This window comes from Lutjanus erythropterus, chromosome 14 (genome assembly GCF_056507025.1).
Source record: "Lutjanus erythropterus isolate fLutEry1 chromosome 14, fLutEry1.hap2, whole genome shotgun sequence".
NCBI lineage: Eukaryota > Metazoa > Chordata > Actinopteri > Lutjaniformes > Lutjanidae > Lutjanus > Lutjanus erythropterus.
In genome coordinates, this window is record NC_139330.1 from 26,464,047 (window position 1) to 26,490,313 (window position 26,267).

Consider the following 26,267-nt stretch of genomic DNA (forward strand, 5'->3'; position numbering starts at 1 on the left):
CAGGGGTAAGTTAAGACAAGAAGATTTCTATATCTATAAACACATACTGTCTCATCAGTTCAAAAAGTAAAGTCCTTTTGGGATTCTACAAGATAAATACAAGTACTTGTTTGAAGGTCACAAGCATTATCACATCCAGCATTTGAACTTGAAGAAATCCTGTAGGTCCTGATCGTCCTCCTGTCTGTCATGGATCCCTGCATAGACACTCTTCAACAGCTTGGTCATGCACTTCTCATCCAAGATGTCGATGTATTTGTCTATGCAACCTAAAAAAACAAACAACCACAGATGACTACATTAAAATTATAGCAGTCACACTGACACAAATGCTTTAACAAATTTAGCAGTTTAATTTTAAAATGATGTCCAAAATGTTTGTCATGTTATTTCAAGTGTTTTAGACAATTGTTATCTACTCTGAGACTTGATCTAAAATATACTGAACATCTTAAAGTAATTAAATGAACTTAACCTAACTTGCCCTGTGCACATTCAGTTATTCATCTGACATCATGCTGCATTCATGCACTCTATGTAATATGTCATGCCATCTATCTGGCCATCCCACCAGTTGAAAATAATACATCTCTATAAATAGCATGTCATGGCATGTCACATGTGACTGGCTGCATGATTTCAACAGTGTATTTAAACAAGACATTTGTTAAATATAGTCAAGGTGACCACTAAGAACATCGTGGTTGGCAAATAATAGTAAATGGAGTTTATTGCCTGTCATTCAAAACGGGTGGAGTTTGTCACATAGCGAGGTATAAACATGGCACTGGCGTGGCACACTGGTATGGTATTCTGGACTTGCCTAAGTACAGCGGCCTTCGTACAGCTCCTAGAGGAGTGTGGTATAAACGGTGCCACCATTTTATTTGTTACAGAAGAATATATTGTCAGTTTCTATTTTTCTGTGGCTGACAATTTTAATCTACTACTACTTTATTTAGGTAAGTATTCATTTGCTTTAAATATTTATTCCTGCTAATAACTTCACTTTAATAACAGTGCTACTTCTGCTACCAAGACAATGAGCTGTTGAGCATCGCACAATGTAGCGCGCAGCGAAGCGCAGCTGTCATTATATTTTTGACTGACACAGTTTCCTGCCCACCACCCATGTTGTGTAGGCAGTAAATGTTCTTGCACCCATCTGTGTGACCATGGGTGTGTTGGTCTTAAAATGAAGTGTGGTCAGGCTCATTGTAAGCGTATTGTAAACTTGACAAAGAAAGTAATTGTGCCACTGACCAAAAAAAAAAAAAAACTGGTCTGAAGTCAATGGCGCAGTATTTTCTTGCTATTAAAGGACACATTGTTCGAACAGTAATACACCTACATAGGCAAGTTCATTTTACACACCTGCAACCCATCCACTACTAATCAACATGTTAAAATGTACGCGTCCCGCCCAACCTGTGGATTAACCAATGACGCCATCGTGGATTTATCATCACTATGCAGTAAGTGAGTCATCTCAGGATATCTGTTCTTTTCTCCAACCTGCCAAATCCTTTAAATAGCAAAAGGCAGGGATACCTGATTCTTAAAGTGAGAATCGGAGATAACATGCTGATTGGGTTCATTCATGTTATGCACAAAACACACCTATGTTTAATTAAGACACTAAATACAACCCCTTTGCAACTTGTGTCTTATTTAGCACCCAGATATGTGCCATTTAAATAGCAAAGGGGAGGTTGAGGTACACCATGCACTTTGAACCATGTGTGATATATGTTCTAAATTGGGCCCTAATATTACCATGTCTACAGTGTTTATAATAATAGTAACAGTACTCACTTAGGCCCATAACTTTGGCATACGCTGTGAGACTGGGGCCCAGCTGTGGGTGGTCGTACTGCTCCAGCCTCATCAGCATACGGACAATCTCTCCCGTGATGAAGGCGTCATCAAAGCTTTGCTCGGCCACGGGCTTCAGAGGGAATCTGCAGTACAGCTCCACTGCAGCCTGAGGGTCTGACGGCTCCAGCAGCCGCACAAGCTCAATGTAGGCATCATGGACCTGGACAGTCCGTCGATTCATTAACCACATCTTATCTGCCGACTGCTTATAAATCTCTTCAGATAACTACTTGTCAAAAATAGCTGGGTTGTAAAATGCTGAAATGAGACCAGTCACTGTAGTTCAAACAGATTTTTTTTCCCCTTGCCTCTCCTGTTCTGTACAGGCATATCACCTCTTATCACTTATCACCATAATTTTTCCAGAACTTGGCACAGGAGGTTTTCCTACTTAAAGCAAAATATGCAGGATTCTCTCTAAAAACAATGTATAGACCTGTGCAAAAATATCACCCACGACCCAACAGAAGTGTGACGGTGCCTGCATCCACTGAGACTCTGCCTTCTGCCTATATCTTCTTGTCTTCCCATCATTCAGGATGTTTCAACAACCCAAAACCTTGGGATCTGACATCCTTGGAATGAGACTCAATATTTAGCTATCTTTCTAGTGTGTCTGTGAAGAGAAACTGACAAATGTTACTTATTCTACTCTTCCCTTCCTTAAAAAATACAGTTGTTTCTTAGCTTTGTTACCAGAGTGCAAATACATGATGTCCATGATTCTGTAAAGATCCCAGTAAGTTTTGAAAATGTTTTAGACAACCAAAGGCTGTGTAATTTTCTAATCCAACACACTAGCATGTGATCATTCCACTAGAATTAATCACAGACCCATGGAGTCATACAATTGGGTGGGAGTGAAAATGGAGAAGTTATCTTATTTTACAGCCATTGTAAGCTACATTGTAAAAGCAGTGAGGAAATGCATGAAATCTAAATGCAACAGATAACAACTGACCCCTGGTGCCATGGAGATAACCTCTTGGTAGAGCTGCTTCGCTTGCTCCTGGGTGTTGGCACAGCGGGAGAGGGCGCGGGCCAGACCCAGCCGTGAGATGTGAGACGTGCGGTTCACCGGACTGGACACACTCACTCTGTCTGCCACAGCAGGCTCTATGACAACAATTAATACACACATTAAGAATAATTACCTCCATTGACAAAGACAGGAAGAGAAAGATGTTAAAAAATGGGTGTTGCTGGTGTAATTTCATGCCATGTCATAGATTAGGCTTCACAGTTACATTATTATTATTATTATTATTATTATTATTATTATTATTATTATTATTATTATTATTATTATTATTATTATTATTATTATCATTATTATTATTACAATTGCAGTTTAAAGTAAAACTGGAATATTTTTCATTGCATACTTGACTGGACTTAATGAAAAGAAAATTACTGCAACTGAAATAGTGTGTCCTTGTCAAGAGTGATGATGGAAAAATAATTAACATATTTTCTAGGGTGAATTTTAAGTTGGGACATAAAGTGAAAGGATAGTTATGTAAAACTCATGTTTGAGCATTCATTAGGGTGTATCATCTGAACTCAGTGTTTCAAGTAAAATGCAGTTCCTCATTTGCATTTATAGATTCTCCTTCAAACATTATTTTGTTTGAACTCCTTGGACACACAGAGCACATGAGGCCTTTATTGTCATCCAGATTTCTTTTATGGTAACAACTTTGCACTTACAAACCCATTCTAACCTCCTATGCACAACTGCATAACACCATGATATTTGGTTGAAAAATAAGATTTACATCATGAGAAACTGAGTCTTTGGAGAGGAAAGGATGTCACTTGACTATGTTTGTCATTGTCAATGCTTCTGTCATGCCTTACCCTCTGCTGTCTCAACAGTATCGGGGCAACAGTCCTGTTTAGACTTGCTGGCAGGGAGCTGTGGTTTAGTACTGTTGTTGGAAGGTTTAAGGGATTTATCTAGCCTGGTTGCTGCTCCAGCTCTCCCCCTACAGGAGAGAAAATATAAGGCAAAAGGTCTGAAATGAATAACAGAATCAGAGACACAAGTCTATTTATGCTGATTATTATGTTACAATGAGTTTCATTTATGAACACAGAAGAACACATTCCTGTCGGTGTTAATGCATTTTTTAAATATATCTTTTAGTGTAGTCCTCAAATCTTTTAAGACTTGTAAATGTTTCCTTAATGAAGCCTCTGTGTGGAAATAAACTGCAAACTTGTTCCAGTGAAGCCACTCAGACAGAGTTAAAAGATGTTTTTGTTTGTACTTGACTTGAATATGAAGCAGGATATTAGTGAGAAAGGTAAGCATCCACAGGAAATCATTCATGAATTAATAAATGCAAGCAAACATCCACAGACATAGCAGTTCTGCTCAACGCTTGACTCTGGCGGCCAGCATGACTCACCTGGCTGCAGGGGTTTTGGCTGCAGGTCGGGCAGCTTTCCCTCCCCTGGTGGGGGCTGGGGGAGGAGGAGCAGGAGCTTTGGTTACGGCTGCTGCCACCCGCACTTGTCCAGGTCCTCCACCCCTGCCCTGCTTAGCTCCTCTCCTGGCCACACTGGTGTCAGGAAGCCCCTGTACGCCTGCTGGTTGGGTGATCGACTGCTTGGCAGCTTTCTTGTTTTCAGCCTCGAACCAGTCCTGCCACCACTTCTGATCTGTACAAACAGGGAATGGTTAATGTAGGGGTGAGGTTCATTTCCAAAATGTTATCAAAATTTTAGGGCTGAATGATATGGGTTTAAAATAGTATCTCAATATTTTTAGGTTATGCCGCGACATCCAATAATATACACATTTTCTGTACCCAAATATTGATATTGCAAAAATAATCATCAGTAATGTGAATGTATAGACTATATAATGAAATTCTCTTCTTTGTCTTGCCATATTATATATAGCCTGATTTGTTATGAAACTAGGGCTGCAACTAACATGATGAATTGTTTAGTCTATAAAATGTCTAAAAACTGAGAATTGCTTCTTTTGTTCAATCAAAAGTCCAAAACCCAAAGACTCTTCAATTACACTCATAGATTACAGAGAAAAGCAGCAAAATCTTACAATCAAGAAGCTGGAACCAGCAAATGTTTGACATTTTTGCTTGAAAAATGACTGAAAAGATTAATCAAGTATCAAAATAGCTGGCAACTTTTTCTTATGATCAGTTAATTGATTAATTAACTAATTGTTGCAGCTCTACATGAAACCAATGCCCTGCATAACATTTTAACATAAGTGTAAGATTCTCTGATAGCCTGCTGTGATCCTGAGTAATAACACTACACACTCACTGCTCAGCTGTTCCAGTGGCTCTCCACTCTGGGTCTTGTGTTCCAGCTCAATGCTGGCCTGGAAGCTGAGGCAGGCATCAGCTATGGCTTCCTTTGACCTGTCTGAATTTGGGTTGTTGTCATATTGAGCCAGTTGTGCCAGACCCAAGAGACACAAGGCATAGTTGTCCCGGGGAGTGGTCACCACTGCGAGCTGGCATGCCTGTACACAGCAGTGGGGATGGTAGGCAGATGGTACAAGTGATTTCTTTGTCACACCAGGCACCAACCGACATAACAGCCAATACATGGACTAGTGTTCTTTGCAAAACAGAACAATGAGAGCAAACCAAATATACTCATATTCTGTATGTTTCCTCGCTCAATTGAACACTCATACCCTCTCCTGCATGTCCAGCAGCTCCTGGCAGGGGGCGATAGAGGTGAGACGTATGAAAGCTGTGAGGGCCTGGCACCTCTTTGCCACCAGGGACTGCCTCTCCATGGCCGCCTTGGCTTGGCGCTCACCCTGCTGGATCAGCCTCTGCAGCAGGGCAAATTGAGCATCCAGGAGCACCCACTCCAGCTGCCTGCTCACCTCGCCACGACACACACACTGACTCACACTCTGGGCAGCCAGCGCTGCTGCACTGGAGCATTCCAGCACAGAGACAAGCACACACAGCACTTAAACACTTATTAAACTGGGTCATACTGGTGTGAATGTTGAGACTTTTCTTTGAATCACACATTGATGATGGAGATGAGTGAGACAGCTAATTGGAGATGAGATTCATCACAAAAACTAAGTACAGAGATGTACAGTCAAATTATTACTTAAAGGTTCAGTGTGTAGGATTTAGTGGCACCTAGCAGTGAGCTTGCAGATTGCAAACCCATCGTCTCACTCTCCCCTTCAAAGCGTGTGGGACAGGGATCATGAACTGGCAGCTGCAGGCCACACCTACTTGCTAAATCATATCATCTGGCTAATGACAGTATTGCAATATTTATATATCTGCTGTATTATGAACTGGCAAAATTCCTGGAAAAATGCTATATCAGGTTACTGCTCATGCAAACTGAACATTTCCTACTGCAGCACACATTAAAAACATCAAAAGCCATTAACTGATGAAACACAAAACACAAGGAAACACAAGAATTACAATGTATAGAATTTGTTTATCAATAGATCAATTTAAAATATTCTAGGAAGTAGGGGAAAGAGTCAGGAGCAGCCACAGTGAGCTGTTAGATGAGGAGCTGCAGGAGCCAGGCTGCACAGCTACAACAACACAGCCAAACAACCACCTCCTTTCATTGTGTGCTATGGATCTCAGATGCATGCTGTTTCTAATAAAGTATCTAGTCATCATAATGGATTTTCTATGTTTTAGGAGCCTGTAAATCCCTGTAAATCTTACACACTAGACCTTTAAACAAATCTTTTGGTTTGTAACATACGTGTGATAGACCTGTTCCGCACTCATGGCCTTTCCAGACAATGTGTTCCTCTGCTGCAGCTGGCCCAGAGTGAGAAGGCCTCGCAGGAACTGTGTGCTGAGGCTGGACAGAGGGTCGGATGGATCCTGCTCCACCCAGCTGGAGACAAAATCATGAAAATCAGGACAATAAAAATATCCAAGACAAAGAATTATAGCTCTAAATCTTCACCAAAACTTTCCCCCCTTTTATGGAAGTTTGTTTTTTGCCCAAATTTGGATTTTGTGGCTGTGAGATATAAAGTCATAGTTATGAGATAAAAAGTCAAAATATGAGATAAAAATTCATAATTATGATCAACTGATATTGTCATGCCCTCACACTCTTGCTGAATGCATCCATCTCTACCAAGCACACACACACACACACACACACACACACACACACACACACACACACACACACACACACACACACACACACACACACACACACAAACCTCTTGCTGCAGCGCTGGCTGACAAAGTGCTCCAGTCCCTGCTGTAAGAACAGAGCAGCCTCCTTCTCTGTGTCCTGGGAGGCTTTCTGCTCCTGCTGCAGCAGAGCCAGCCCTGTGAAGAATCTGACAAAATGATCACAGGAGAGACGTTGAAGACGAAATGAACTCTGCCTCTGTAGTCTTACAGGTTACTTTAGACCTCTGTTTAGGCCCCGTTGAACTGCCAGGCCTCGTCTCACAAATGTCACTGCACTACTCATGGACATCTGAGGGGGAGTTTGAGAGGTTGGTCTTTACAGTGTTAGAGTGACAGAAAAGCATATGTATGCTTTTAGCTCCTTATACTTCATCCCTGCTTTAGCAACAAGTCAATACCTGAGCTCTAGTTTGAACAAAAGGTTGCCTTCAGCATTATAGCAGCAGGTGAAATATATGATCACATACTGCTATCTTATTTTTACTTTGGCTGCCTGTGAGAATCAATTTTGAGATTAATTGTTTGTCAGACACAGCATGGTTCCTAATTATGCTGTTCACTTTCAGTTATAATTCAGTTTTTTGGGTTTTTTGCAGTTATTGAGCCAGGCATAGTGTGAGATCCTCAGGCAATAAACCCTCTAGCTCTGTGGATAACTTTTAACTAATTATGATTGTTATTATTACAATTACAGCTACTGATAATATGATTTCTGCTTTTACTACCATCTAGGGTTGTCACAACATACTGGTATTGATGATAACAGTGACAAGGAAATATTGATATCATGTAAATAATACACATATATAAGATTGTGTAAATAATCCAGTACCTCTTAAACATACTGTACACTATGGATGCCCATTTCCGCCAGTAAAATACAAAAAATGTCCCCATGGTAAATTAAAATGAAGAGATATAAAGTCACAGTTATGAGATAAAAAGTCTAACCATGGGAATGTTTTTTAAATTTTACTGGAAGAATTGGGCTTCCACAGTACGCTCTTATATCAGTTACAGATATGGTTACAGATTCTTTCCAGAAAAGCACACCATACACAAAGTTTTGATTTGTTTTTTCTTAAGTTTCTGTAGATTGCAACAATAGTGAAAACCTGATATTGTGACAGTCCTACTGCCAAAAATACTTCTGTGACCTGACCTGAGTGCAGGATGCAGTGGGCGCAGTGCCAGGCTGCTCTGCAGGTGCTGCAGGGCTTCCCTGCTCCTCCCCTGCAGCAGCAACAGCCTTCCTACATGCAGGTTGTATTCCCAGCTGTGAGGACTCAAAGACCAGGCATCGAGGTACTTCATCAGAGCCCGGTGCATGCAGCTCTCCTCATCCTGCACAGCTGCACTGCTATCCTGCAGCAAGAAGAGAGGGAGTTCATTTGCATCTGCCATATATTGATTAGTAATGATTTAGCTGGGGCTGCCATCTAAACAGTTTTATAGAGCAGATATAAATATGTGTCGCAACAGTTTCTTACATTACAAAAGATGCGTAAAAACACATAACTTAAGTATTTGTAACCTGCAACAGTTTTTAGTGCTTCCTATGGCAAGTGTGGCACATGTAGAAACTTTTCTACATTTATCCTTTAATGTGTTATGTTCTTGGCTTCATTACTTAAACATGTAAAAAGGCCTTGAGACAATCAACAACCTGTCTTTCGGTTTTATTTTAATCTGATATCTCTCTTATTATTCACATTACGTTAAACTCAAGAGAAAAAGTCAAGAAAACAATCTGATTAAAAAAAACTCCCTCCTTGACATTTACTTTTTTAGGATTTTGAGTGAGTAAAGTAAAATTCATTCTTCAGCAACATTAGACTTAACTTCTGACATGCTTACCTTGCCAGTTTTCTTGGAGAGCCAGACATAGAGTGTCTGTACATAGTCTGCTTTGCTGGACTGTCCCTGCTCTTTGAGTTGCTGATACTCTTTATCCAAGGCCTGAAGCTGGTTCTGCAGTGTGGGCTTGCCATTGTAACCATGGAGTTTGCAGACAGCCAGGATGTCATCCTGACGTGCTGTTGATTTGGCATCACTTAATTCATCTCTGTCTCTGTCAGCCTGGAGATGAAGGTACAGGTAAGAGGTTGGGTAGCTTCCTGCTGCACAATTCATTGTTCTTAGTCATTCATTTCAGTCATTATTAGCATCCAAAAGTGTTAAAGTTAAACTGTTTAGATGAAAAAGCCCATTCTCATTGTATTTGCAAAGAAATACAATTCTTAAATTTCTGTAAAACATTGTCAGACTTTATAAAGCCCAAAATCTCCACATGGCAAAGGTGACAAGGAGTAGCTGTGAAAGGGTGAAAGAGTCTTTCAGTCTGGATCCTTGAAGGTTAACTAAAGGGGACATTCTGTGCAAAGAAACTGGCAGGGATGAATGTTTTGAACAGTTTCAGGATTTTAATAAACGTGTCCTTTAGTAACAAAGATTCAAAGAAGCTCTTTAATCATGCATGCAAAACCCCACAACGCATCAAAGAAAGAGCTTGTCTGACAGTACCTTCCTCTGGAGGCCGTACATCTCTGTAGCATAGTGCTGCTCCTCCAGAATAACACCCAGGAGGAAGTGGAGTCTGGGGTCTCTGGAGCTGAGTCTGATAGCTGACGCATAGTAGACAGCAGCCTGCTCCAGGCTATGCAGAAGAGACTGGCCGTCCTCACACTGCAACATGTCCCCTGTGGAAGTAAGGACTATGCTACAGTATATAGTATGCACACAAGACCAGAAAGTATTTGCATATATTTTTGAGAGAATTTGCATCTTTACAGTGCTGAAAAACATTTCACACTGACTGTATTCCCCTGCTTTGTACTAGAGGCAACACCAGGTTGAGATTTAAATTTACTTTAAATGATAAAACCCTTCATGTAGTCTGTGCACCTATTGTGCCTGTCAAGGGCTAAATTTAATATTACAAAAACATACAAATATAAGAGCCCATTTTGACATTTGAGATATGTTAGCTAACTAGAGCAGGAACAACTAGTGAAAAAGTTGTACATCAGACTGAGAACTGCTCTAATAGTTACACTTATTTGTTATTTGCCTTAATGGTTTGAGAATGAGGCGTATTATTTTTGGAACACTGGTTGCTTGCTCACAGCACTGTCATCCATCAATGAAAAACTACAACACAAGCCGAGCAGGGAGGTTTCGTTCCAAAAGCTACAAGCTGTAAAACAGGAAATCTCAGCACCTGGCACCATCATCATCATTAACCTTTAGAATCTTATTGTTGCACTGTTAATTGCATGGAAAATGAAGAAATCCAAAGTATGTCTGCCACAAAAAGCCCTGAGTAATTTAAAATATAAAGATTTCTGAAAGTAAGGTGAAAAGGTGACACAAATAAGCAGAAAAGGATAAAAAGAACTTTCAACTTTTGTGATTCTGAGAAATGTTGTTTGGCTACATGACAAACTTAGTTTAAAGAAACAAATCTAATAATTTGTAGCATGTTAATGAGCAAGCTGCTTGAGGTTTACCTTCTACAGTATGTATAGTTTTACTGACTAATAACACATTTGGACTAAAAACAAAAGAAAACTTCATTCAGTATTTCAAAACACAGGCTAGTGTGATCCTCTACATTCAAGTATTAACATGAGTTGTAGTTGTCATAATAACTGGCCACAGGTTTTATTTTCATTTCCGACTGTAGTGACCGTTAGAACAGATCAACAGCCACTTCAACAACGCGACTGTTTTCCTGTATTGCACATGCCTGAAAAAGTTTAACCTTTGTTAAAAGTCTCTCCCTGAAATTAAGCTCTTCCATGACTGTGTGAAACAGTGTTTCTGTTTCATTCAAACACATCACAGCACATTGCATGATGTGACATAAAATGATCTCCCATTTGGCCTCCTTCTCTCTTTCACTTACGAATCATTGCATGTATTCTTGCATAAAATATTTAGAGAGTGTAGCTTGCCTTTGCAAGAGTGCCCTTTGTCTGTCAGATGACACTGATGTCGCAGCTTTTATATTCTAGATAATATTACCAAACATACACAACAAACCCATTCCACAGCTGCTGCTGTTGAAAAAATTCACTTTTGCCAATCATTTAAAAAGTCCTTTAGCTAATATACTCTTGATTAAAAAAGTCCTCTCAGTAAATGAAAATGTTCTGTGGGCCTATATATGTATTTATATGCATGCACCTAATGCTATATATATGATACGCAGTATAGTTGGTACTCCTCTCTGCTTCTCCAAACTGGTTGCATATCAACCCACATCTATTGTTGGTAATAAACTAACTGTGGATAAGTACCTCATACAACCCACCATCAATTAATCCAAACTATCCCTTTAATATTGAAAATTAATTAACTTTCCTTGATAAGATCTACTCAAGTGATACAACATCGTCTTTGTGTTTTGCAGCAACACAACACAAGAGGTCAAACGGAACAACACTGTTTATCATCCTCCATGCAGCTTGATCCGGTATAACACAAAAACCTTGTTTATATTTCAAGAGGTGAAGATTATCTGTCTCTATCACTCCTTATCTCATACCAACTCCTCTCTCTCTCTCTCTCTCTCTCTCTCTCTCTCTCTCTCTCTCTCTCTCTCTCTCTCTCTCTCTCTCCTCTCTCTCTCTCTCTCTCTGTCTGGTGTTACTTGTCGGTTCGGTTCCAGTGACTTTCATTCAGTCCTCCGGGATCAGTCTCGAATGTCACTTCTCAGAGTCATCAAACAATTAGCAGGGCACAAGTAGCTGAGAAAAGATGAGCAGTAACTTGAGTATTTGGCACGTCAGATGGAGGAGGAAGCTCCAGAGGCAGCCACTGACAAGCCCATTTTCATGTATTTTTTAATGGCTGATGCTGAGCTGCTGTGCCAGGGCAGGGGAAAGAAAATTACTCCTCTGTCACCCAGGCAACGGTGCATTTAAATACTCACTAGGCGTGCTATTTAACAAGCCATGGAATACAAAACAAACCACAGAAACTCTCTGTTAAAGTAGATACAAATTCAGACAGACTAGGTATGATAATGGAGGATAATATCACAAGAGAATTGCTAACAATTTTGATTAATGCTGTTTTTGATTGTTCTTCTAGCATGCAGTCTATTTTTGGTATCAAATCATCTGAAAATTATTCTTCAAAAGAAAAAAAAGCAATTAACAAAGTATTTTTGTTATTATAGTACTGTGCATGGTGACTTATTAACAGTGTATAAATGTAGGAGGTGAGAAAGTTACTGAAGTCAGGAGGGTGTATCACAGATTTCAGAGAAAAGAAATAAGTTCTAATCATTGTTGTAACTGGTACTGGCTGCCAACAGACTGACAGATTACTTAACTTCTCTTTGATTTCTGATCCTACACCCTTGGTGCTATATACCTGGTTTTGGCAGATGTTGTCGGTAGAGCTTCAGGTGATCTTCAGCGAGGGCACACAGTTTATCCACATTGTCTTCTCCTGCTGTCATTTGTAATCTTTTCTCCCAGTTACGCACCTGTAGTAGACAAAGAAAACAATCACCTGCTCATCAAGCACAACAGGAGAAGCAGTAAGTTATATATGTAAATTAAATAAAGCTGAGGTCTTTCAAGGGGAAAAATGTTTGTATAGTTCACCCACTTTTGTTTAGTACAAGATGTCAACACGTGACACAAGGGAAGCTGTGATATACAGAACAGTATCAGAATCACTGAGGCAAATTCCTGTTTGACTACAGTGATTTTGACTCTGCATATGGATCTCCACTTTGCAAGACAGGAATACTTTGAAACATGTAGGATTAAAGCTGAACAACCCTTAAAAATCATCTTGATGTTAAATGTATTCTATGTAAGATTTAGTTTAAAAAAGAACAATGTATAAACTCATAAAAATAATCCCTTTCAATCAGCAGTTATCACTCACTAGAAGAATGTGGTGGTGTGTGTGTGTTTGCAGAGATCATTCCCTCTGCCTATATTTTCTTAATTTCTCATAATTTTGCTGTGTTCAGGATGTTTTTGGGTGTCAGACCTGACCTGTTTTGTATAACAGATTTCATCCAAAAAGTTAAAAGTTCTTTTCAAACTTGCACACCAAGTACCAGTCTCCACTGTCTAGCTGTGTCTGGCCAAACTGGAGATCCCGGGCGGACCAGAAACCAACACAGCCTCCGAGATGAAAGGTGACCACCAGAGGCCAGCTTTGGAGGGTATGTTTGCAGACAAAAAGTAACAAATCCTGCATATTTTACTTTTAAATAATTGTGGAGTTCACCATAGATGATCTAACTGATGCAGTTTAACTTGCATACTGATAGTGTAAAGTAAAATAGATGCATTACCTCCAAACTGTGTTTAGTCTCTATCTCAAAGCAACTGGACGATGCAAAGTGCTTCTTATACCAATTTGTCTCTGTGACGTCCTGAAAATGAAGATGAGCACAAGAGAAATGCATTTATCTGATTCAATTGATAATAGATCTAAGCAACTGGATGGCCTGGTGAGTCTATTCAATATAAAGTAAATGCAAGTAAATGAAATAAATGCAAAAACACTAACACACCTCTGCATCCCATCTTCAATGTCCACATGCACTGCACACACAAATAACTGTTTTCTCCACTCTTCACTGTGTAACCACCAGACATACCACATGCACAAACATGAGATACTTTTACGGTGGAAGTAAAACCAGCACTTAGTCGCTGTGAATTGAGTGCTGACTTGTAAATAAAGGATGAGTGGAGTCAAGGTCGATGGCAGTGATTCTGGCAATGCGGTGCACTGTTTAATCTTTCATACTGACCTTTGCATCCAGGTCTCCGGTGGGCTTGCGTGGACAGTCCAGAGAGTGTGACCCCAGCTCGGACAGTTTCATCACACTGTCACATCCTTTGTTAAAAGAAAACATCAAAGACACACTAAATCACACACTAGGATTATGTTGGTAGTTGATAATGGTAGTGTTGTCTTCCACTACTGAAAAGTGTGACAGAATAGTCCACTTAAACCTTTGTGGCTAGTTTAATCAAGTGATTGTGTCTTTTTTTTTTTAACAGAATGAATTGCACTGTCGGTTTAATTAACAACTAACGGCAATCAAGCAAATTAATAAAGTAAACATGCCTATTACATGTGGTAGTGATGCAATTTTCTGTTGTATTTAATTCTCCACAACTAACCTCTGCAGCTTCAAATCAATCAGACAGAGGCCTTGATTGCTCAGAAATCAATTACTCATTTGACTATGCAGGTGAAAGCCTGTTGGACTCAAAGGAGGCCTGATATAAAATGCAGCCTGACAGCAGCTAGATACATGAGGTTTTAGTTAAGTAATAGCATCCCCCTCCTTACAGCAACATAATAGTTGTCTACAGTAACATTGTGTTACATGATAGTGTAGATAGTGTAATCAGGACTGCTGAGAGGTAAGGCAGAGTGTGCCTAGCATATTAACAATGTAGTTTTATAAGCATTTCTTAGAGGTAGAGATGTTCCAGAGGTAGAAATAATTCAACTTATTCAACTAAGTCTCAGTGGCGAAGTCAAAGAATCCTTTACCCTGAATGCAGATTGACTGTATAACAACATGAATGGCAAGAAAGGTACTCTAAAAGGGAACATGTGATGGAAGTTACTTCTTTTTAGAATTCAATTAATGTGACATTCATTGGATTGAGAGGATAACAAGCTGTTACCTTCCTCTTCTCTATACTACTTGGTTTTCTGTGGCTTTAGGCAGAACTAACAGTGGATCTATTACTGTAACAACTGACCTTTAACTCAACCAATAGGAGCTTTTCCTCCACAGCAGCTCTGCTTTAGACAAATCTCATAGAGCTAAGATTCCAGGCTTCACCTCTGTAAGCGAAGAAACACTTGACCAGAGCAGCCGACATCTTCCTGTCGAGGTCCAGTTCAATGACCTTCCAGCCGTCTCTCAGAGGACAGTCGTTAAACGGGTCGACTCTTGATCTTCGTGCCAGCATCTCAATATAAGGCCTTGAGAAGATGTGCTTTGGGTCACTGCAAATCAATAAGACAACAACACAGATCTTGTCGGCTTTTGTTGAACCAATACGGAAAGTGGTATGTGCTACTGAGGTGCTACACAAAATATCATTTTTTTCATATTTCAAATAAATAAAAAAGATGAAGATAAATCTCAAAGGCTATCATTAAAGCTGCTACAAGGATTTTCTTAACTGATTATGAAAGTCTCAGTGTCTTACTGATGCCTCTTTATAATCTGAGACCATCCGTGAGAAGATTGGCATTTTTCTGTACAGTACTGTCGAATTCTCATTGAAATCAAATGAAACAAACCTAGTTACATTTTTCCTGGCAGATTTACAGTAAGTCATACATTCGCCAGTTAAAACGAAAGAGGAAAGAAGCAGCAGGAGATTTTTATTTAGATAATTTTATGTTGTTATATTTTGAGGTTATTACAGTGGAAACACTATCACTTTTGTTCACATGCACCTCTAAAATCTCCTTGCAGTAGCTTTAATCACAGTCAAACAAAAGAGCAATGCATGTGCTGAATTAGGCTGATAAATGGTTATTAGCAACTAGCAAACTGAGACTGTACATCCAATACTGACTGTTGATTTAATGCATTTTATTTTATTTAACACTTTTTATTTTACTATTACATCAAATGTAAACCACTTGTTTTGGAAAAAAATACATCAAAATGAATATGAATAAGACAGACGAGGTAATTGTAATGCTACAACTAGGGTTGCAAATTTTGTGGATTTTCCTTTATCAGTAGTTGAAAAATCAATAATTGATTAATCACTGATATTAGGGACTGAAGTTAGAAAATGCACTTTTTTTTTGGTAGTTTAAGTTTTAAACGATAAATGGTCAAGTGGTATATTAGTTATGTGAAACATTAATTTACAAAGTGCAAACAATATGAACAAACAGAATGATAAAACAACGAGGCTCTTGCTGGAGACAGCTGCTTTTGTCAACCTGTACTTATTAAACAAATGGCACTGTCAAACAACAAAATGTCATATGAGGAACAATTATTGCCATTTCTATACAGAAAACCTGTGAAATTTTACACAAAACAAATATTATTGTTAAATACATTTTTAATCGGTTAAATTCTTAACAGCAATTAATCAACTAGTGATTTATTATTAACATTCCTGTCTTCAACTGCTGATATTTTCTCATGTTAAGTGTCTTCCTAGTCACGTCTTACCTGTGGTTGATAGATACAGGTCTATAAAAAGCAGTCAGAGACACTGGACATTCATAGTCCAGCTGCTGTTTCTCATCAGTGAAGGTCACAGCCATGGGAATTAGCTCTCGAGTCACCAACACTGTGTACACCTGACAGGGTTAGAATGGCATCAGCTTTAACACCCCTGACAACAATTAAGCAGGGTGGCAAGAAAGTACAGCATTATGAAACTGAAAATGAGCCAAACACACTCATCTTTATATCTGACTTCTATACTAACATTTAGGAACATGGGACAACTGAAGTTCACCTTATCAGTACTTAATATCCTACCTCATAATGTATAGTAATCTACATTTTAAAGCTTCACACACTTTAAAAGCTATTATATTTTAAAAATGTAATGTCAATAATTTAAAGTAATGGTAAAACACATAAAGCCTCTACATGTCAGCAGCCCTCTTATCATGTCTCATCCTACCTGCGAATTACTGCCATCTGCTGAACAGACTGAGACCTCTACCACAGTGTCTCCAAAGTTCAGAGGGACTGGTTGAGAGCTGCCTTCCCCATGGATGGTAACTTTTATGTTTTTGTCTGGAACCTTGGGAATCAGGGTCACAGCATTGCAATGAAAGGGAACAGTACCTGCAGAAAGAGTTTACAGTGAGAATATCAAAAACAGATATATCTTATATGGAAATTTTACCAATTGAAAATATACTCTGCAAATCCCTAATATAACAAACATACAAACAAATATTTTACTGTTAATTATCATGTGTATTTCTGCATACACTGGCAAATAAATTACTCTTAACACGTTTTTAAAACAAACAGTATAACAGTATATTTTACAACTTTGTTCAAATAATGTACCAGTGGCATACTGTAACATTGATACAACTGGTTACAATTACTTTATCAAGCTGTATTGCAATACATATTCTGTCACATTAAGTCTTTCATACTTTTTGATGTATTTGCACTTATATGTTTGTACTCACTATTGTATTCATAGACTTTAGTGCAGAATGCAGGATGAAGTGAAATATGTCCTTCCAAAGTCAGGTTGCTGAGTTCGGCAATCTTTGCAGACAGCCTGGTGATTTCCACACAGTATTTCTTTAAGGTACCATCCTCCGCTACCACCTCGATTTCTACTCTGTTTAGTCCCTCATTCAGTTTTAAGGTCCTGGAACCGTCACCAAAGAGCTGGAATATAAAAAGACAAGTTACATTTAATGTGTATACCCAATAAAAGCGCCATTAAACTTGCAGCATAGTACTCACAATATTGTATGAAGCTCCACAATCACTAGTGGCCAGGTCCAGAGTCCCTTTGTAGACATTGCTCTCCACTGTCACTTTGTAGTCTGTGACTTCTGGTGTGAAAGCTGGATGGAGCTTCCCACCAGAGACAGAGAGCTTCTCCAAATCACAGTTGTCCATGTCTCAAGCCTCTTTCACGGCTGCTTTACTTGTGTTCAGCTGCAACAGTGTGCACGGTCCAAGTCCTAAACGCACTTAAACTGCTGTACATCTCAGCACACACACACATTCAGACTCATTTACCGCACTGACGCTCCGGGTCACCATGGTAACCTGAACACTTTTGCTGTCAGCTAGCTTAATGCTAGTTAACGCCATAAATTAGGCTAGGAGAAATATTTTAAATGCATAAATGTGAGCAGAAGGCGTCCCTTGAAGATTAACAATAAAAAAACTTGCCCCAAAAACGGTTGAATCCACAACTTAAGTAAAAATGCTATAAGCAGCTAGTGAGATACTTCGCTCTTCCAAACAGAAGACGGCAGTAGCGTATAGAAGTAGAAGCAGCAAAGAACAGGTTGTGAGTCATGTGTAGAAGGCAACCCCAGACCCGCAAAAGATCTCGCGAGAGTAGTAAATTAAACCCAATCTAGGATCTTGCCTTGATCATAATCAAGTGTTTTTTGTCTCTGAACCTACTCAGATTTTAACAATAATTCTGTCACATAATATAATATAATTAGTTTGTATAACATGCACAAAAAATAAACACCGAGTACAAATCCCGCGAGAGTTTTGCAAATTAATGGTTCCTTTCTAGACACGATCGAGTTGTGTTTTTCAACGTCACTTCCTTTCGGCTGAAGCGTGTTGCGTGCTAAAGAGGTAAAACATATATAGCTTATGTTAAGTTAGATGTCGCTAGATTCTGTTTTAAGGATAACACGTATTGCTGTAAACTAATAATAAGTGTTGCTTAAAAATAATCTATACTTGTTACTTTATTTCTGCTCATGTAACCTAAATGGTCGTCTGTTTTCCTGTTAGCAGCATGTGCAAGCTATCGTTGCCTAGCTATCACTACAGACTTGAATGGGAGCTTTATGTTATCACCCTCAGTCTAATGAAACAATCATGTTACAATAGAGCTACACTACTTTATATCGCTTTATTATTTTACAGGAGAATGGCAGGGGACAGCAGAACTGAAGACTACCCTCATGAGATAGACGAACAGCTCACAGGCTTCGACTCCTCAGTTTCTGCTGTAAAATCCATGTTGGAGAAGTTGATGTCGATGCCCAGAAATGAGCTGCTGCAAAAAGTAAGCTGGAGACGTCTTTTCACAAAGGACATGATGACTCGTCAAATATTTGTTAATATGCTACAAATAAGGCAAGCAGGCACAGCCGTGTAGACAGGCTACCGGCATAGGTTTATGGTAGTTAGTTGTGTTCATGAACTGTAAATTCATATGTGAAAAAAACATGGATGCTCCCAAGGGTAACAGACTATGTTACATGCTGAATTTAATTGTACCTGAGTTGTTGTCAGGTTTAAATGATGTTTCTAACTACCCCACGTCCCTGTGTGAACATTACCTGTTACATCCTAATATCATATTACAAATTACACGTGAACAAAAGCTTAATATGCCATATGTGAATTAATAAATGTTATAGACCAAGCATTTATTTTCACCTGCCACATTCTTGCATAATATTACATCAAAAGACTTACGCAGCTTAGCAAGTCATGTACCAAAATGTTTTCAGGTTTTCCCGGCTGTTGTTCCAACCTGAGAGGAAGCCACATTCACAAGGATTTTCCCAGTCAGGAACTAATATTTCTGATTATTCCAACATCATGTCAGGCATCTCCAAAAGTAAACAAAAACATGGCTGACTGTGACAAACTGATGAGTTTCATTGGCAACATTTTTGGACATCAATTTATGTGCAAAACAGGTTTCTACATGAAGTCAAGGTAGTTCACAAATAGGAACTGCGATTTTGAGTAGTGTTCCATGGTACTCTTTGTAGTGGGTAAATTTAAAGTTTAAAAATTTAAAATTTAAAGTTCTGAGTTGTCTAAAATGCAGCATAACCCCATTCAGACAGACAACCACTCACACCTATTTTTATTTCACATTTACCTGTTTCTGTGAAGAATAAAAACATGCAGTGATCTCATAAAATATAATTCTTAAGTGTACCAAGCAGTCTGTGAGTGCTAGATCAGCCAAGTGCCTTGTGCACGTTTAACACTTTTTTTTTTTTAAATTTTAGTTTTGTATACAGCTGGTGGTAATGAAACTACATCTGGTTTATTGACAGCTGGACCCTCTGGATCAAGCCAAGTTGGATCTGATGTCTGCCTACACCCTGAATTCATTATTTTGGAGTAAGTTAAATTTTGGATTCACTGTCATTATTTAATGTACTGAGGAATAAATGTGAGGCAGGTGCATACAAAACTGTGTTCTTGGAGTGTTTTTGAACATGGTCATGTTGATGCTGACCTGACATGTTGATTCGATATCTAGGGGACTCCATACAGGAGACATATCAAACATGTCTCCTTGTTTGTGTACATGCACCAAATTTTATTTCATTTAGATTACCAGTCAAAGGATTTGAAGATGCATGGCATTATGGACTTGTACCACTCTCTGTTTATTTGCCATAAAATAGTTATCCAAATATGTAATCAGAAAACAATGGAAAAGCATGTGTGGGTTTCAATGACATATAATTTCTTAAGCAAAGATTCTGTGAGGAAATGACAGTAATTGTGAGATATAAACTTAAATTCAGGTTTATTCATTATATTATGCATCCCAGAGAGCCTTGCACTGAATTTGTCTCGAGGCATTGAATCAAAGAGTGTCAGTATTATTTTTGACATAATCTGGGCATGTATTCTTACGGTTGTTCTTATTTTTTTAGTGTACCTGGTTACACAAGGAGTAAATCCCAGAGAGCATGGAATCAAACAGGAACTGGTATGTGTGTTTACTCTGTGCTACCTTTGTCATTTTTTCTGGCCTGCACCATTTCCACACAGGGGTTTTCACCCAATTAAAATATGTCTTATGTACAAGATGCTCCGCTCAGTGCAAGCTTTGAAAGTGGTGTATACACCTTTCTCACTCATATGGTTGATATGGACAGGAACAAGTGAAGGAAAATGTATAAAACAGAAAACTGATGAATGTCATTCAGACTTACAGAAAAACATATTGTGAACATTATTGTCCATGCCGGACACTGAGAAAGGCTATCATGGTTTTTTGCCTTAAGACTGACATTATTTCCATATTGTAAGTTTAAACTGTTGTTCCAGCCGTCTGTGTTACATATTAAGCCGTGCACTGACATGGAGAGGACACAGTCTCATGGCCTATTTATATGAGTTGTCAAATTCCTCTGTCACCATTCTGTTTTTCAGGAGCGAATAAGGGCATACATGAACAAAGTGAAAGAGATCACAGACAAGAAGAAAGCTGCCCGTTTGGATAAGGGGGCTGCTTCACGCTTTGTTAGGAATGCTCTCTATGAACCAGACGAGAAAGACTCTGGAAAAAAAGTGGCATCCAAGAAAGCAGCAGACACAACATCTGCCACCGTGCAGTCAAAGCGTCCAAAACAGAAATGAAGTAAAGGAGGACCTGTACAGTCTTGTCACATTGCATTTTCCACTATTTTTTTGGGGACAATGAACACTTTTTGCTCACAAGGCAACAAAGAAACTTGTAAGATTGTGTTGACAGGGAATCGCAAAAGGCAGCATCAGACATACAACAAACAAAGACTGGTGTGTCGGAGTTGTTCACCAGTCAAATAACCTCAGAGTCTTGCTGACTGTTGCCCTGCAGCAGTTTGACAAACACAAGAATAATTGCCATCTACGACTCACCATCCCTGGTGTTGCTGAACATAATTCTGCAGACTGATGCTGGCAACTGTGCTAAATTGTAATGATTCATTGCTGGAACTGTTTTGTAATGTTACTTTATCCCAAAGTTGTTGTATTTATCTGCAGGGCGCCATTACCAAGGAAAATTACAGTTTTATTTAGAAAAGTCTGCAAATTTTTAATTGGGTCTATCCTGGTATTGAAATGTCATTTGAAGATTGTATGGATCCTTTTTGTAGATATGTGAGAATGTAAATTTCTCTCTATTTTGAAAGTGATTCTATGAATCCAGACTGTTTTTGGCAGTTTTCAGTGTTTCTACACGTGCCATGTTGCAAACATTACATTGATAAAACATTTGTGGTGATGTGTTGCTTTTAGGATTGACTTGTGTATAAAAATACCAAACATGATGTTTGAGTTAATCTTTTTTTTTTCCCTGTTGTACAATATTTTATATTGCGCCTGAAACAAATTGGTAATTGAATTCTTATGTAAAACAGTGCAATATAAGCTTCCAGCTTTCCTCAGTCAGTCTTTTTTGCATTTTGACATGTCACAGTAGGAAAAGCACAGGTGTAACTAATAAAATTAATGATGGCTGAACTCAGTTTAGCTGATCAGTTTCATGTTTGTGGTGTTGTGCATGCTGGCTCACTGTTACATGGCCTGGCTTGAATACACTGGAGCCGTCATTAATGTTATTACTAACACCTGTGAGTTTCTTGCTATGACAAGTTGTAATGTCTCCTGTGAAAGGGAGCTTTTTTCTCTTTCCTCCAACAATTAAGTTACCATGTTTATGACAGTTTATTGGGGCCACATTAATTTTTTTTGTCTTTTTTTTACATTTTGCATTTTAATATTAATGTCAAACTTTCAGTATTAGTGCCATGCATAAGAAAAAGTAGAGTTTTTTTTTTTTTATTTTGCATTCCAAGAATTAAGTTGGACTGCTGTTTTGACTTGATTCTCATCATCTAGATTTATTCTCAAAAGTAAAAATAACCTTCCTGGCCTGGTATTTTACCCAAAAGTGTGAGTTGGCCTCAGACAAGAGAGAAAACAAAAACTTACGGAGTCATATGAAGGGAAAGTTCTGAAAATCCTTTAAATGGTGTCCTTTCAAAATGCCTTTTTAGTGAATCTCACACAAATTACAACAGGAAAACTGACAAATGTGTGTTACTCGTAAAAGTCCACTTTTACATATAAAATCTTAAGAGATCGAAGGTGTGGTTCAAAGGTGTTTCATAATACCTTTTTGCTTCCTAAAATCATTTGAATTAACATCACTATATTGGTATGCCATTCTATATAAATTAGCACTAATCCACATAAACATTGGCTTTGATTAGCATGAATTTAAAACAAAACTATTTAAATATCACCTAAAGTCAAACTTTTCTATTACTTTCAAAATACTTGTGACTGCCAAAATGCTACTAAACAACATACATTTTGGCAATGATGAAACCTGCAAGGAAACAAACCCACTGTAGGTCATTTTGACCAGACAGGAAGACATGCATAAATCAGTGTTTCACTTTGGTGACAGTGGGAAATTGTGGCATCATCGGGATCAGTATTTTTCAGTGCTTTGTCTGACTCAAAAAGACTTTTGATATGTTATAATTTCATATTTGTTAGACTAAAACAGTTACAATATTTTCTATTGGATGAACATGTTTACAAAAGAAAAAGTTGAGGGGAGAAGTTGCCTTTATGAACTTGTTAAAATTGTGTATTCGTGTATTCGACTGTTGCAACACGTCCCCAGCAGAGCATTGCTTAATTCATGGCAGCGATTTGGATCGGCCCTTGTGTGGGTCAATTCTGCGACCTTTTGATTGCAAAATGGCCTCTGTTACCATCACAAACACTGCCCTTGCTGCATGGCCGCACAGTATAAGCACAGGCCGTAATTAGACTTCCGTTTATAAAAACCAACGTCACATTTGATAAAGACACTCGTATTACTTCCTTTTTGTAATTCCCTCTGGACAGCCAAGATCTTAATCTTAATGCACCCACAAGTCACTGCATCCCTCTAATCAAGCCCAGGAAACAGTGAGGCAGTGAGTTAGATTCTCAGGAATGTATCTTTTCATTCTTTTCATCATCTTTCCTTTTCTCATCCTCCCTGCAGCAGCGTCCAAAAATGACATTTGTTTAGCCAAACCACCCTACTTTTTCCACCAAGTTGTTGTTTCTAACTTTTCAAAGACATGTGTCAAACTTTGCCTGATGAACAGCCCCGTCTGCATATTGGAAAAATATGGATTTTTCCACTTTTTTTTCCTCCCTCTGTAATGTTCGCCTTTCTATGCCCCTCTTTTCCACATGTGCTCAGTATAAAGGAGTTAGGTCACTGTGCAAGCAAATTTGAACAAACAAACTCTCATGTTGAAATTGTGCGCCCTAACAAGCTCCAAACCCTGGTTTGTCCCGGGGTTGTTTATTTATGCTGTTTGTGAGCAGCTTGTGGTGGGGAAGTTTATATTATGTGGAGTGAAAGGCATCAGACCAAATGACCTCCTTGGGTGCGATGAACGTGGAAACAGCCTTCTCTTCAGACTTCTCTAGCTCCTTAAAGGATGCATTAACCTGCTTGGAGTACCAGATGACTTCAGCACATCTGGTTAAATCATATTTTGGGTAAGTTGTCAGGTGCCGTAAATAGAATTGAGCTAAGCTGATGCTGAAAATACAAAATTCATTGCAAAATGAAAACCACGAATCAACAACATCCAGAACCACCACTAACTTCTCTGAGCCTGAGCTCATCTGAAATGAACTGATGCAAAGTGGAAAAGTGTGTTGCGGTCTGACGAGTCCACATGTCAGATTGCTTTTGGAAATCATGGACAACGTGACAAAGGACCATCCAGCTTATTACCAGCGCAAAGTTCAAGAGTCAGCATCTGTGATGGTATGGGGGCACATTAGTGGCCGTGGTATGGCTGACTGCCATGTCTGTGAGGGACACATTGATTCTGAAAGGCACATGCAAGCTTCGGAGCAACATAAGCTGCCATCCAGACAATGTTTGATTTCAGCAAGGTTACACCATGGCACTTTCTACATGTGTTTGAACAGTGTGGTTTCGAAGTAAAAGAGTTTGGGAACTCGACTGGCCTGCCTGCAGTCCAGACCTGTCTCCCACTGACGATGTGTGGCATATTATGAAGCACAAAATCCAGTGACCTAAGAGCTCATATAGCTGTTCAGCACTTGAAGCTGTATACCAAGCATAGAACAGGAAATAATTTCACTTTCAATACTTCAATAAGTAGTGTCCTCAGTTTCCAAACACTTACTGAGTGTTCAAAGAAAAGGTGATGTATCACAGTGGTAAACATGCCACTAGTCACAACTTTTTTTGAACGTGTTACGAGAATGAAATTCAGAATAGGTGTATATTTACAAAAAAACAAAGTCTGAACATTAAATATACAAGTTGAAAAGGATTTAGAAATCATGGCATTCTGTTTTTATTTATGTTTTAATTGGCATCCCAATATTTTTGGTATTAAGGTCTGCACATCATGGTTAAATGCCACTTTCAAGCACTTTTTGAGTGCTACAGTATCCCAGCACCTGAAAATCTAAGAACTTTCCATTTAATCACCAAATCGGCGTTTTTATTTGTCATGGAATTTCCTGAAGTCAGAACACGTACTCCCATCAGATAAAATCAGGGAATCTGATGGATTCACAGGAATAAACCAAAAATGTACACCTCAATTTGCCTCTAACATTCGGTGGTTTTCAGCCCGTTTGTAGTGGAAACCAAAGTGCTGATCTACTCGGGAAAAAAATGTTAAACAAATGAGATCATGTCAGTGTTTGCGTTTAGAAACTGAACATCATGGAAAACTCCAAGAAGGTTGCAACAGCAACACAACGCTATAGTTAAACAAAGAAAAGATGTAACAAAGTTTGAGATTTAAAGTTTATTCTTCATCTTGGAAACAGCAGTTGACCAAAAAATCTCTCCACAAAGTCCATTTAGCAGATGTTCCAGGAGCTTTTGGTGATTTCACATGGTCTTTATCAGCAGATGGAGCTGCAGATGTTCAAACTGACATGTTTTAGAGCACTTTAGGGACTTGCTCTTGTTGGCTTGTAAATTAAGATTGAAATTTAAGTGTTAATTCTGTTATATGTGATACACTGAAGTACTCACAATCAATACATCTTTGCAGTGTATTTTGGATATTTGTACTATTTAGAACTTAAACTGTGTTTTGTATAAGTGGGCACACAATATAATTATAGATATAAATCAAATGGTACATAACGCCTGTTAATGAGGTGGACAGTTTGCACATCCGACTCCAGCTGGGTACAGGTGCAGAACAAAAAACATCAACAAAGAAAAAGGAAACAGCATCGCTGCTGGCTCGATTAAAAGACAAGGTTTTTGGCAGGCAAAGACCTTGGATGTGGAAATATGGAAAAATTTGCAAACTGAACAGAGTCTGAAAAAGCTGGAAATAAAACATATCTTTTGCTTGTTGTATTTTTGTCAAATGTAGAAATAAACGGTGGAAGAAATACTCAGATCTTTTACTTGATTAGGATTACCAGTCCCTCAATGTAGAACTACTCTGTTACAAGTAATATATTATAATTAGAATTGTATTATATTTAGTGATACATCCAAGTGTACATCACTTTAATGCTGCAGCTGGTAAAGGTGGAGCTTTTTCTGGATAACTAATTTCAACAGGTCTTCTCTTTCTTTGTTGTTAATGTTTTCTATTATTATTATTTTTATTCTGAATTTTTATTTACAGTCA

The 26,267-nt window shown here is 38.6% G+C and overlaps 2 protein-coding genes across 2 annotated transcripts; one reads left to right on the forward strand and one right to left on the reverse strand.

Moving 5' to 3' along the window:
- Positions 1 to 80: 80 nt before the first annotated feature.
- Positions 81 to 18,073, reverse strand: LOC146315664 (uncharacterized). Its single transcript, XM_084735651.1, has 20 exons — positions 17,566 to 18,073; positions 17,280 to 17,487; positions 16,754 to 16,920; positions 16,291 to 16,421; positions 14,926 to 15,092; positions 13,873 to 13,958; positions 13,408 to 13,488; positions 12,465 to 12,579; positions 9,606 to 9,781; positions 8,925 to 9,161; positions 8,245 to 8,447; positions 7,106 to 7,228; positions 6,628 to 6,765; positions 5,561 to 5,810; positions 5,182 to 5,383; positions 4,293 to 4,545; positions 3,739 to 3,866; positions 2,840 to 2,994; positions 1,816 to 2,038; positions 81 to 269 (listed from the first exon to the last, which is right to left on the reverse strand). The coding sequence occupies exons 1-20, from the start codon at positions 17,722 to 17,724 to the stop codon at positions 130 to 132; spliced, it is 3,342 nt and encodes a 1,113-aa protein (XP_084591777.1). The 5' UTR covers positions 17,725 to 18,073; the 3' UTR covers positions 81 to 129.
- A 214-nt stretch (positions 18,074 to 18,287) lies between these two features.
- Positions 18,288 to 21,875, forward strand: c1d (C1D nuclear receptor corepressor). Its single transcript, XM_084736491.1, has 5 exons — positions 18,288 to 18,429; positions 18,727 to 18,868; positions 19,881 to 19,947; positions 20,493 to 20,548; positions 20,995 to 21,875. The coding sequence occupies exons 2-5, from the start codon at positions 18,731 to 18,733 to the stop codon at positions 21,199 to 21,201; spliced, it is 468 nt and encodes a 155-aa protein (XP_084592617.1). The 5' UTR covers positions 18,288 to 18,429; positions 18,727 to 18,730; the 3' UTR covers positions 21,202 to 21,875.
- The last annotated feature ends 4,392 nt before the right edge of the window (positions 21,876 to 26,267 follow it).

What these genes read in the sequence shown, in the direction of transcription:
- LOC146315664 (XM_084735651.1), bottom strand. Translation starts at nt 17,724, where the DNA reads ATGGACAACTGTGATTTGGAGAAGCTCTCTGTCTCTGGTGGGAAGCTC. An exon ending in ACAACATCTGCCAAAACCAG is followed by an intron (nt 9,782 to 12,464) that starts GTATATAGCACC and finishes TTACTTCCACAG; the next exon opens with GGGACATGTTGCAGTGTGAG. An exon ending in GCGGAACAGGTCTATCACAC is followed by an intron (nt 5,811 to 6,627) that starts GTATGTTACAAA and finishes GGAATGCTCCAG; the next exon opens with TGCAGCAGCGCTGGCTGCCC.
- c1d (XM_084736491.1), top strand. Translation starts at nt 18,731, where the DNA reads ATGGCAGGGGACAGCAGAACTGAAGACTACCCTCATGAGATAGACGAA. An exon ending in CCTGAATTCATTATTTTGGA is followed by an intron (nt 19,948 to 20,492) that starts GTAAGTTAAATT and finishes TTATTTTTTTAG; the next exon opens with TGTACCTGGTTACACAAGGA. An exon ending in ATGGAATCAAACAGGAACTG is followed by an intron (nt 20,549 to 20,994) that starts GTATGTGTGTTT and finishes TCTGTTTTTCAG; the next exon opens with GAGCGAATAAGGGCATACAT.